The 12930-nt window shown below is 40.6% G+C and overlaps 1 protein-coding gene across 1 annotated transcript; it reads right to left on the reverse strand.

The window, feature by feature from the left end:
* Positions 1-207: 207 nt before the first annotated feature.
* rbfa (ribosome binding factor A) lies at positions 208-6682 on the reverse strand. Its single transcript, XM_088601152.1, has 7 exons — positions 6327-6682; positions 5706-5748; positions 5310-5489; positions 4877-4989; positions 3806-3890; positions 1494-1573; positions 208-692 (listed from the first exon to the last, which is right to left on the reverse strand). The coding sequence occupies exons 1-7, from the start codon at positions 6662-6664 to the stop codon at positions 302-304; spliced, it is 1230 nt and encodes a 409-aa protein (XP_088457278.1). The 5' UTR covers positions 6665-6682; the 3' UTR covers positions 208-301.
* Positions 6683-12930: the final 6248 nt, after the last annotated feature.

Here is a 12930-nt window from a genome sequence, read left to right on the forward strand (position 1 = left end):
TTATTAATGTAATTGATAGTCCTGGATACTATGTTAATTTTAATCCAGGAAATTATTGTGTGTGTAGAATAAAATACTTAAAAAGCTTTCATTTTTAATACCCCTCCATCTTAATTGATGTACATGTTGTCTTTCTAAACTGCAGTTAAAGTAAATTAAATGCTCGTTTTGCCACGTAGAAGTGAACACAGCAAGTTGAACACCAAGTTTATGGAAGGGAGCAATATTTATTTGAAACAAAAAGTAAGCAAAATGAATCACCAGATAATGAAAGACAAAAGCAAATCAAGAGCCAACAGTGTCATGATCTGTTTTTTTGGTCTTCTTCAGCCATTAATTCCTTGATCTCCCAGTCCTCAGCGCTGTACTCTCTGTACCCACTCTCTTCCTCCCTGCCCACCCTCTGACCGTATCTCTCCAGGAGATAAGCCTGAGGAGTGATGTCGTCGTCTCTATAGCGCTTGGCATTTTTCTTCTTCTTCCTGCGGATTTCTTTCTGCTTCCTCAGCTCGGCCAGCATGTCCTGCTGCTGCTCAGTGAGCCCAAACTGAGCAGTCTCTGTGAGAGCTTCCTTAGGTTTCTGCTTATAGGCCATGATCTGCCTGTTCAGTGCTTCATGGTCTATTCCAAACACAGCCGATGGTTTGGGAGTGGCAGGCTGCTCTGAAGGGGATATCAGACAGACAGGTTCCCTACAGAAAGAAACAGCACAGAGTCTTACTGTAGAGATGGGGTTGAAAATAGAATTCCACACATGAGCACAATTTATTTGGAAATTCGGAGCTGCCAGTTATTGTTTTATGTTTTACGTGCACCAACACGGAATTGCTAACTGTTTTAAGACTCAGGTCTCCTACAATAAATACAACAGACAAACAGAAACAGTAAAAAGAAGAGCTGGTATGGCATTTAATTTATCATCGAGTTCCACAGGTCTAAAATAAAATCACTACCCCATCAGTGAATGTCCTGAATCAAAACATTGCTAAGATCAAAAGAAAATCCTATTTCTATCCTGAACTTTCCTAAAACATTTGTTATATAGAGCACGTAATAACACCCTTTCATTGTGGCTTTAATAATAAACATTTTGGAGAAAAAAGAAAGGGTTGCAAAATAAAATCCACACTAGAAGTTCAAGCAGTGTGTCATACCGATGTAGCCAGATTACACATTTCCCACATTTAGAAGGCTGTCTCTACTTAAATAAAATTAAAAACAATCCAACAGCCTTTGAAGTTATTCTCCAAAACAAAAACAATCTTATACTTCACTGAAGGAACTAATAATGTTCAACAATGGTAGTGCACATACACCTATTAACAACACAGATCTCCATCTTAAAATATGACAAGGGCTTTGACTGGTGTCTGGTGTTCAGCATCTGCTCCACAGTGGAAGGAGATCGGTTTCAGAGCAGAGTGACAAACCGGTTACAAAGCTGGGCTGAAATGCCCACACAAAACGACAATCTTAATTTAAAGAGGCCTCACCTCCCGTCTGTCAAGATTTGCTCAGGTTCCTCTGTGTTTTCATTGGGCCCGAAATCTGCCATCTTTAACAGTCTTTCAACCTGAAGACGGCAATATCCACAAAAATTAGCCTCTACTGCTCCTCTGCAGAGCAAACCTGTCCCTGGATACCAGGACCTCTGTGTGCTCTATTTTGGCCTACAAACATGCTCTGAGTGACTCATTCAGACCCTTGACTACATAATTAATTTGTTAAGTATGATCTGTCCAAGCCAACTTTACGTTCAAAATAACAAAAAGGAACAGTGTTGAAGCTGCTTGGTGTGGCACAAATTCAAGTATTCAACATTATATGTATATATTATAAGTAATACCGTAAGACAATATAATATAAGCCAATATAAGTCAGCAACACTCTCAATGTTAATACACAATAAGTAAATAATTCCACTGATTCAGAAATGTATTGGTTTACAAAGTAGCTGAGGCTCTTCTCAAGCCCAGTCTGGCAGCTGTCAGAAACTGGGGTGGTGGGTAGGGTCAGGGGGTTTGTGATTACAGCCTGTAAGCCTCACAGACTTCACATCCTACCTTCTTTTCTACATTACCTCCTGAAAAAGAATTGCTCAGACAAGCTGTAGTGGCGTATCTGGGCAGCCCTCGTCATTGTAAAAAACATGTTTCACTCTGGAACAAGGGTTTTCGTCGAAGTATTGAAACTCCAATCTAGAATATTTTCCCCTACTACAGCAGCAAAAGCTGGAACAGGTCGGAGTACAGTACGAACAGGGGGGTTTTGAGGAGAAGCTGGAAAGTGGTCAGAGATGGTGCAGTCCTGATGCTCCTAGGCATCTGGTTTCACCACAGGGGGGCGCCAGGGAGGACCATAAGCAGCACAAGAAACGAGAGTGACATGAGCAGACAGTGCAGGAGGGAACATTAGGAGAAAAGAAGGACTGGATACAGGAGGGGGTGAGAGTAAGGAAGGGAGTCGTGGACTTAAACAAAAACATTAAAATTGAGCATGAGCAGAGAAAGGGAGCCAGTGAAAAGGAATAATAATAATTCCTTACTCTTATATAGCTGTTTTCTGGACACTCCAGTCACAGCGCTTTACAGGTAATGAGGACTTCCCTACACCATTACCAATATATGCCCCCCACCTGAAATTTATAATGACCACACAGAGTCAGGACCTCGGTCTTATGTCTTATCTGAAGAACGGCACCTTTTTACAGTATAGTGTCCCCGTCACTATACTGGGGCATAAGGACCCATACAGACCGCAGGGTAGCGCCCCCTGCTGTCCTCACTAACACCTCTTCCAGCAGCAACCTTAGCTTTCTCAGGAGGTCTCCCATCCAGGTACTGACCAGGCTCACACCTGCTGAGCTTCAGTGGGCAACCAGTTGGGAGTTGCAGGGTGATATGGCTGCTGGTAGAGGAAGAGCTGTTTGGCATACATGAGTCAGAGAGACCTTGAAATTCAAATGAGCAGCAGAGGTCAGGCACCCCAGGTGACCCAGACTACAGAGAGCAGGGGACTGAGCAGAGGCAAAGGGGCAGACTGGGCGAACACAGGCTAGAAAAAGATGGCTGGTATGTGACAGAGAAACGAAACTATGAAAAACACAAAAAGCTCGAAATAACCTTTTTTAGAAACAAGGATGAGGTGTTATGCCAGCAAATCGTTAGACACGTGTTGAAAGGTATAAACGAGAACTCTCGACTTGAGTCAAAAGCAGCAGATACTGGTCTCACCAGGTTTAAACAAAGGCTTATAGAGTCTGACTTAGACGGACACTGTAAAATACCACAATCAGATGCTAGTGCATGAAGAAAAGCCCAAATGTCTAAGAAGTACAAAACAAAAAACAATTAGCCTGGGATCTCCATTGTTAGGAGGCAGATTGCATCTGCTAATATCATTAGAATACCCCTGCTATCCAAAATATTTTTTAAAGTAATCCAGTATACTACATTTAAACTATACAAGTTTATACTTTATATGTGAATGCTTTCCTGGATAGACTCTGACTCCCCCACGACCCTGAATTGGAAGCAGCCCTTAGAAAACGGATGGGTGGAAGGAAATTTAATGCACTGAAAAATATTTTGGAACCTTTTCAAAGTATTTTAAAATAAAGTACATTTTAAAGTAAAAATCACCTTTAAAACAATGTTCAAAACTATCTGTGCTTACACTCAGAAAATTATTTAATGAAAATAAATGCTCCCATTTCAAAATCCTGAGACAAAAAAATCCAAACAATGCTGTTTTAAACATCTCCCATTTGCTCTCAGTAAAATAATAACAACAGTAGAAGTGTTACCTCTAAGACTGCTGCATACTCCTTGTCTTTTATGAAAGTCACAGGGGGCACACTGCCAAGGACTTGGTGTGCAATGAGAAGGTACCTACAATAAGAATATTTCAAATCAAACATGGCAATTATTAGTGGGAAAATGAAAGTATCTTCCCTTGATCTTTCCACAGTTCTCCTTTAACCAGCGAAGTCTTCCTAAAACAGATTTTCCCTTGTAACGGCACACATTCATGAGAACATAAGAACGCTTCCACACAAGAGGATGCTGCTTGACCCCTCTGGGCCGTTTAGTAATTTTTAAATCTAATTGACCCCAGGATTTCATCCAGCTGTTTCTTGAAGGAAGTCAGGATACAGGCTTCAACAGCAAGGCAAGATAAATTAATCCAGATTCGTACAACCCTTCAGTATAGGTCTGCCTTCAGCTCTCACTTTTAACTGCACTACCCCATAGTTCCCATTCTTAGAGAAACAACATTATCCCAGGGAAGAGCTAATAGCACTTTGTGTTGTGTTTGTGCAGACAGTGCTGAGAAATGCCAGTTAGCCCCTAGTCTTCCCAGTCCATTTGTACCATTCACACCAATGCAGAAAGACCAGCAGGTGACATTCAAGGCATGAAGAAAATTCCAGTAAAAGGATCTTATTATACTAGAGAGATGAGCCACGGCCAATGTAGTGTAAAAATCCAGAATTAGCACTGCACACCTAGTTGTGAGAGCGCTAACAAAGATTTCTTTTATGTTTGCGTTTGTGCAATAACATCCACGAAAAATCGACATTACTGTAATACCATAAATCCTTTAATAAGGGATTTAAAACATTAAAACATGGTCCTACATTCTAGAGAACCATAGCAGCACTGCCCTCAGCTTGGGCAAGCTCTGGCACTGCCAGTAAGGCATTTCAGTATGAAAAATGGCAATCATACAATGTTACTGAACCGCTCAAGGTGCAATAATGGGCAATACACGAGGCTGGTATTATAAAGAAAGATGAGTGCACCAGGTGCACCTTCTAAAGCAGTCTCAACAGCACAGTTTAGGGACCACCGCGATGCCACGGGTAATTGATTACCGAACACGAGGGGCGCTCCTATCCAGCATCTGCTGAATAAGGTCATCAGTCTTCGAGATCCCACTCGTTTTCCAGTAAACACGGCAGCAGGAGAAATCCAAGGGCAGGGAGACCTTGCGGGATAAAAGGGAACCAATACAGTAACTGGCTGCAACGATTAATCTCAACATTAAAAAAAACAACAACATGGAATTGCAAATAAAAAGTAGAGAAAAAATAACTTTCGTGCAGAAAAAGGTTTGGGAAACTGCAGTTATAGATTAATAAGTGCAAGATCCTGTGACACACGCTCTCCCTTGGTGTAGCCTGGGAAGAGGTATGCAATTAATAAAATATAAAAGGGCTCCGTCTCTAGCTATGCCAGGAACCTACATGAAGAAAAGACATGCCCATGAAAACAAATCCTTCAAAGAGTGCGCGACAGGACGCTCACCTTTGAAATTTCAAGACTGAGCTCACAGATTTCTGAGCTGACTTCATTAGAGCTCAGCAGGTCACTGATGGCCCTGTACAGAATGGAATTCAGTGCTCTCATTCGTATGCTGTCCTCCCTTCTAGTTTTGGGAGGTGGAGTGAACTTCACAGCGTCCATGGAAGTGGATGGTTTGTGTATCTATGAAGCAGAGGTGAAAATAAAACAGGTTCCGTTGATTCAGTGATCCATCAGAGTAACGCTAGACCAACACCACACAGCAACACATGCTAGAAATATCACAACCTGTTTTTTTTTAATAAAAAGAACACTTGGTTAAAGTATCAATAATGGGATATCACATGTGTAATTAAGCACAAATGTAATTTAGAAGCAAAAACAGTATTTAAAGCTTACCGGCTTAGAGACAAGGATTGGGGATTCATACCAAAACTTCTTTCTGTAACAATTTTAAAAAATGATTAAAATGTTTTGATTATGTGAAAACTCCTTGAAAGATACATTCATTACAACTTTTCCGTACAGTTTAAATACTCAAATTACAAATGGAGTGTAGATACTGTACCGACCACAATTTGAAAAACCTTGGCAATAGTCACCCCCAGGGTCTTAAGGGTTAACCCGAGAAAAATAAAAACTCCACGCTAGAAATAAATTATTCTCTTTCACCAGCTTCCCGGTATTTTCTGAGAACAAGCCGTTTTTAAGGACAAGCAGATAAATACAGTAAATAACCATTAGAATCCCGCTTCATTCACAAATATACGTTTATTTTACAGATCCACCAGAATATCCATAATTTATTTAAATATAATATTATTGTGTTTTTGAAAAGATTGGCTTTTTATTGCTACCGATCAGCTCATTGATAATTTGCAACAGCAGTTAACGTGATAATATTTTGATTTCAATATAAAATCAGGAAGCGACTTAACATTTGCACTTTTTAAGCTATTTGTATTTTGGAACACTAATAGATGTTAAAGTAAAAGAGTATTGAAACTCTAAGATACTCACTTCGTTTTCTTGGCGAACTTCTTTAAAAGGTTTTTGTTGCCATAATGAATGCTAGATGTCCCAATTGTTCTTTCAAAAATGACTCTGAAGCTGCTAATGTTAACATTTCTAATACATAGTACGGTTTCTCCCGGACTGCTCCTTAACTCTGGGGAATAATATCGGTTTGGGGGGTTTGTGATAGCAATACACTTTGCTACTGCACAACTGAAATAGTTTTGATTTGTTAACAATTTACTGAAGCACAATGTTGTCCTTGAACCATACATGATGACATCTTCCACAACTAAAAAAATTAACTCGGTTGCAACCTGAAGGGAACAAACTCGACATGGCATTCAGCGGCTAGTTATGTCTTGATTAAGTCAAAAGCAAATAAAAGACTACTCAATCGATGGGAGGGGGTGATCGCAATCGGATCTTGTTTAGGTGTGTTCGTGCTTTAGAAACTAGAAACCTCCATCGACAAAACAATTAAATTACTTCATTACTTTAATTGACACTCATGTTAAACTGATATTCTGTCTTCTTTCAATACGATATTATAACAAAACAAACTCATAAACATTTAATTTATATGGGATTGCTCCTAGGTTCTGTAGTCCCTTAACATTTTGAGACAGCACTTTTGAAGTTGCTCTGAAACTGATCTAAGCGAATGTGTAAATTAGGTATACATTTTCTAAATATGATCACGTGCATTAACAACGCAAAAAATATGTATTAGGTGAAATATTTTCATTTTAAAAAATTCAATCAAAATATCATTTTACTTGATCATTTGCAAATGTTCATTTTTAAAAGATGCAATTTGTCTTGATTACAGAATAATCTTAATTTTCATTGACTACCAATCAAAACGTGTGCATCTGCAAAAGGAAGAAGGAGCAGTGTATAACTGATTGCTTATTTAATCAGCAAGCTGTGCAAACTAGGACAATATCATGAAGACTATGTAAATGAAGCTTTGATTAAGGGTGTCTGAAATAATACGCTGATTTAAATTAATTGAAAACATTCAAGGTGCTTTCATTTTTTAGTAAAGGTTTGGGGCCCAAAATTCACATTCATATACAGTTACTTTAAAATCTTGTTCTGTCTCAAAATCTCAGGGAATTACGGAGTCAGGTGACAACCCAAAATCATTTAAATGTAGAAAGTTTCTTACCATGTGATGTAATAACATTCATAACAGTAATAAGGGTCATAATACAACATATAATCATGCACAAAAGAAAAGCAACATCCATCCATTTTCTAACCGCTTTATCCAATTCAGTGTCGAGAGGGAGTCAGAGCCTATCCCAGCAAGCAACAGGTGCAAGGCATCCTGGGTAGGATGTCAGTCCATTGCAGGGCACACACAGACACTGACACATACTCACATCAGGGCCAATTTTCTCAGAAGCTAATTAACATACCAGTTTGTCTGTGGACTGTGGAAGGAAATCAAAGTACCCAGGAGATCCCTGTGTGAACATAGGGAGAACTTACAAACTCCGCACACATAGCACCCCAAGAATTGAACTCAGAGCCCCAGTGCTGCAAAAGAGCAATACTAACCACTGTGCCACCCAAGCTACATGTAGTTCTAAATCACTGAAAACAGGAACATAAACAGTTTCAATATAAAACTGTGGTACATTCAAAATGAGCAAATTAAGCATTAATACAATGCCGTTGGCACTGATACACAGACCCGATCAGCCTCTGGACAGACTGCTGTGGGATGTTCCACCACACTCCCAGTGACACTGCAGCCAGCTGGCAAAGATCAGCCAGTCATGACCAATATATCAAGGCAGGCATAGGTAAGTCATTCAGCTGATGCATATAGGGTGACTCTTCCTGGGATGTATTATTTCTGCAGCAGTCTGAGACAGTTGCACAGATGGATCTGACTGGTGGTCCTGGAGCTGAGTGATATAACTGTCTTCCAGGTTATCGTCTGCCTGTCAAAAAACTGGTTGTCTGGGTTGTCTGGACTAGTTTGCGCGTACCAGAAACAGAACTCAAGCTCACTATTTTATTACCCCACCAATAGCAGTGCTCAACAATCAGCAAACCTTTTTATATGTATGCCCAGGAAGCTATACACTGAACAAACAGCTGAATTCACTGAGCACCTGTATAACAAAACTTGTTTCTAACAGACATGTTCACAATGCCTGTATCAGCAGTTATCATTTTAAATAGAATAATTAAGCAAGCGAAGTAGAAAAGAGCAGATAAAAAAAAACATCGGTTCTTATGCTATGAGATCTTTAGCATTTCTCTGCATATCACTTTGTGATAGTACACTGAAATCAAGGTGGCCTCTGCACTATATGACTTTAGACTAAAATAAATTGATGATCAATAACACATCATAGGAATGTACTCAGGAGAATTTTAGACCCACCTTCTTACTTTACCTACCTCTATCATGAAGTGACGATCAGCTGGTTTCAGCTGGTGGCTGGCCTCCTGACAGAATTTGTTTTCTATAAATTGTGGTTTTTCAGATTATCATGTGCCTTCAAGGAGTGGAGCAATGCTCATCAAGGCCCTTCGTTGTAGCTCTAACTATTCTTCTCACTTTAGGAAAAGAAGACAGTTTTATGCCCCAAAACCTCTTAAAAGTAATCTCTGTGGAGAATCTGCTGGAACATCTAATAGCTGCCTCATTCCAAATTCTGAACTTCTGAGTTGTACCGAGTTAGTTCACTCTCTTAAGATGTTGAGTATGATAGTTCTCAAAAACTTGCCAGGCACTTACAAGTTTATGTAAGATTTTTATGAAGTCAGGATTCAAATACCCACTTTCACCATAAAAGTTATTTCATTCACTCTAGAGGATGCCGGCTGTGACAGCTGTTGAGTTGAGATCAGTTTACCAGCTGTTGAAAGTAGAACTTTCATTAATCCCTTATTCTTTATTTAAACTGTTCAACACTTACAAGCCCAGATGAAGGGGAAAAAATCACTTTTACAAATCACAGAACAGAAAAAACTGCTTTTTCACACATTCTTTATGTTACAAAAATTGAATCCTCATCCATTTAGCTAAACAAGGCATCCATAAACTTCACTTCACATTACACTGAATGTCTCTCGTGTGCAGATTCCTAATACTGTGGTCACATCTATCAGCAGAGCTCAAATTCTACTGAACTGAGCACTTAAGCAAAAGCATCTCATACCTGCGGACGCATGAAGGAGGCTCAGCATCTGAAACTCATTTCCTCTACTTTCAGTGGGACATTAACTTTCACGTGTTTCTTTGCATGTGTTTCTTCAGTGACACAGCTCCTCATTCTAACCAACATATTAACTATTCCTATTTAAAAGTTCAAGAAACTCTCTCCCAGTTAGAAACCCCCAAATTTAACCTGAGACTTCCTAATTAAAGTTTCTAATTAATGCCACTACTAATTACAAAACACTGTAAAGTGCACAAGGTGAAGGGATTGTTTTTCCTCATTGTCAGCTGACCACGACCGATCAGGGCTTGCTTTCGGAGCAGCAGGTGAGGTTTGGAACCTTGTCCAGGCCTGCCTACACCCCTGCATGTTTCATTAAACTGATCCACAGACCACACCGTCAGAGCAGACATTCAATCTGTGTGGCTTTGCTTCCCTCTGACCTCACAACCCTGGTGCTCTTGTGCTCCGCATGTCAGGGAGCAGTTTTAAGAAAATCGGGGATTGTAGAGAGAACAAATTCCCCAAACATCTGTTGACCTTTTAAAAAAAAAATCTTTAGAAAACATATTGCAGAGAAGGTATTATTTGTGCTTTTATTTACCATTACAACCCGGAACTGCTTCACTGCTTCCTATTTATGACACTGTATAGGGCTGAAAATGTTCCTAAGTGCTTTTGGGAAGGACTGTTGGAGCACTCTCTCCTAAAAGGAGTGGCTCAGAGAATAAACTACTACTACGTGAACTTAAAATTCAGATTTTTATTTTTTATATAAATGCAACAGAATGCTACGAAAGAGCCGGACACAAACAACTTTTTCCCAAGGATGGGACGGCCAACCAGAAATGACGAATGTTCAGTCTTCAGTGTGTAACATTCCATTTTACCATAGAAACTGACTTTACAGGGATACTCATATTATAATATATAACATATATATAAATCGTAGACAAAGTACTTTGCAAGTACAAACTAATGCTTTAAAAGCCAAAAAATAAAAATAAAGTTGACAGCATTTGGGAAGCTTATTTCTCATATTGCAATCTCTCACTAATAAACCTACAGTATAATCCACTTCCAAAGGAAAACGAAATCCAACACGGACTTCATGGACTAGTTTGCCTTTTAATTTAGTAAAAGAAGCAACGTATTTGCTCCTTAATTGAATTACCTTTCACGGTCTACAAAGAACGGGTATCCTTCATCCTTTTACAATAAGTAATCCGACACTCAACCCAATACCATGTAACAATAGTCAGATATACTTTTGTAGACAAAGTGCATCCTTAAAGCAATCTGCTATTTCATAAACAATACAATAGTTATCAATACTGCAATATCCCCTGGGGAAAATGAGGCTTCTGCAAGGTCTCCACAGCTGGGACGTTACGATGCTCTGCACCTAAAAGCAGCAGCTCTTTTTCAGTAGAGTACAGTGGAACCACCCCTCCTCATCGAGTTGCCCCCTCTCAAAGCCCACTGGAGCAGCTGTGGAGAGAAGTGCACTGAACCCAGCTGAGCTGAACTGGTTATCACACTGCTGCAAAACTCCATCTTTGCAGGGCTGCTTAGAGGATCACCGAGCGCTACAGACTAAGACGTCAAACAGCGTTCGGCTGGCTCACAGCAGGGGCTTGCCACAGACTCCTGGGACACTTTGGACTTTACCCCCTCTTGCCCACACCCAGGAGTTTGGAACAGAGGGCAGATGGCAAGACCACAGCCTGGATCGACTTCCCTCCACCACGGGAAAGCTGCTTTTCCTGGACAGGGGGGCAGCAACCTGGAGCCCATTCCAGGAGCGCACAGCAGGACAGCCACCCTCCGCAGGGCTGTGGAGGGATGATCAGACCCAGACAGCACGTGTCAGGAGACCCAGTCAAACACGGGAACTTGCCCAGTGGGATCTGCTCATCGTGTTGCATCTGGATAGTGCTGTCACTCCCAAGACGTTGGGACGAGCCACTCAAAGGCCTTCTCTTTGGGCTTTGTACCTAGATAAAAGGTTTGTGGTTAGTGTTAATATTTCCCTTTTATGTTCTAGTGCTCTGTAGCCCACCCCTTTAAAGGGGAACCGCAGACCCAATTTCTCTGACCGGTTCTTAAATCTCAATAACAAAATAAAATTCATGGACGTTATAGGAAAAAAAAAAGACAAATTTGTAATTAAGCCCCAAATCATGAACTTTGTGAAAGAATTGTAAGTCACCATGATGTCGCAAACTTGCGTTCCGAGTTCCTCCTACTCACTAGTCTCCGTAATGTCTAACATAATGCGATGCAGGAGCGAATAAAAACAGGTTGTGCAGCAGCCATTTCACCGCAGAGATGTTCCGGCGTGATCTGCATGCAGTGTTAACAAGTAGTATTTGTCAGAAAAACCGTGTTGAAATGAAAAGCTATATATCTATTGGATTTAAAGAGATGTATTCACAAACATACTTGTTTACCAGTTTTGTTGCCTTGTTCTGAATTGAAGAATATGGTGTTGTGCCTACCTGGATATTTACTCTATTTTGTGATGTAAATTGGAGGTTTTATTATTTTTATTGCAGTGTAAAATGCACTCATCAATGCCGATTCTTTCCAACCCCAAAACAGGAAAATAGCATTGTAGTTCCCCTTTAAGTGCAGTGCTGTTTAAATTGAATCGTATTGTCCATTCTTAAACAGAACTGTGTGTACGATGCACTGCACACAGGACACCAGGAATTTGCCAGAGCAGGGCCCTGGGACTGCAGTGTCTTCAGGCTTTCATTTATCATCGAACCCTATGACGAACTAAAAATGGTTTACTAGGAGTTTGTTTTTCGCTTCCAACAAATGACAGATTTGCTTAGAAAATCTCCTGAGCCATTACAAATCTTTGACCGTTTAGGGGTAGAAAATTATATTGGCTGCCAGGTGGCTCAGCAGGGACACTATCAGAGCATGGGTCCAATGGCTACAATTCAGAAGAAGCCGGTTCAGTCCTGGGCTAAGTCATGAGCTGAACCTGCCTGCAATTCACATCTGGCTTGAGCTCATCCTGGCTGATTCAAGTAGGCTCACGGCATCAAGTTCATTGGCAGTTTTCCACTCAAAAGGAATGGGTGCCTATAAGCTTGCAGTGACTCCGATAAGGCACTAAGGAGCTCTCAGCAGATTTTGGATGAGGGGCTAAAGCAGAGACAGTAGATTTTCCTCCAGTGCAGGGTCAAAGGTTGTAATGACAAGTCATGTTCCACCACAGGCAAGACCACAGCCTGGATGGATGCCGGTCCATCACAGGGTACAAAGCAGGATCACAGCCTGGACAGGACAACAGACCACGACAAGATGCGCACACACACACACACACACACAAACACAAGGACAGGGGATAATTCAGGAACAATAATTCACGTGGTAAGTATTTCTTTGGATGGTGGATGGAAATA

This window comes from Lepisosteus platostomus, chromosome 12 (genome assembly GCF_059453375.1).
Source record: "Lepisosteus platostomus isolate fLepPlt1 chromosome 12, fLepPlt1.hap1, whole genome shotgun sequence".
Lineage (NCBI taxonomy): Eukaryota > Metazoa > Chordata > Actinopteri > Semionotiformes > Lepisosteidae > Lepisosteus > Lepisosteus platostomus.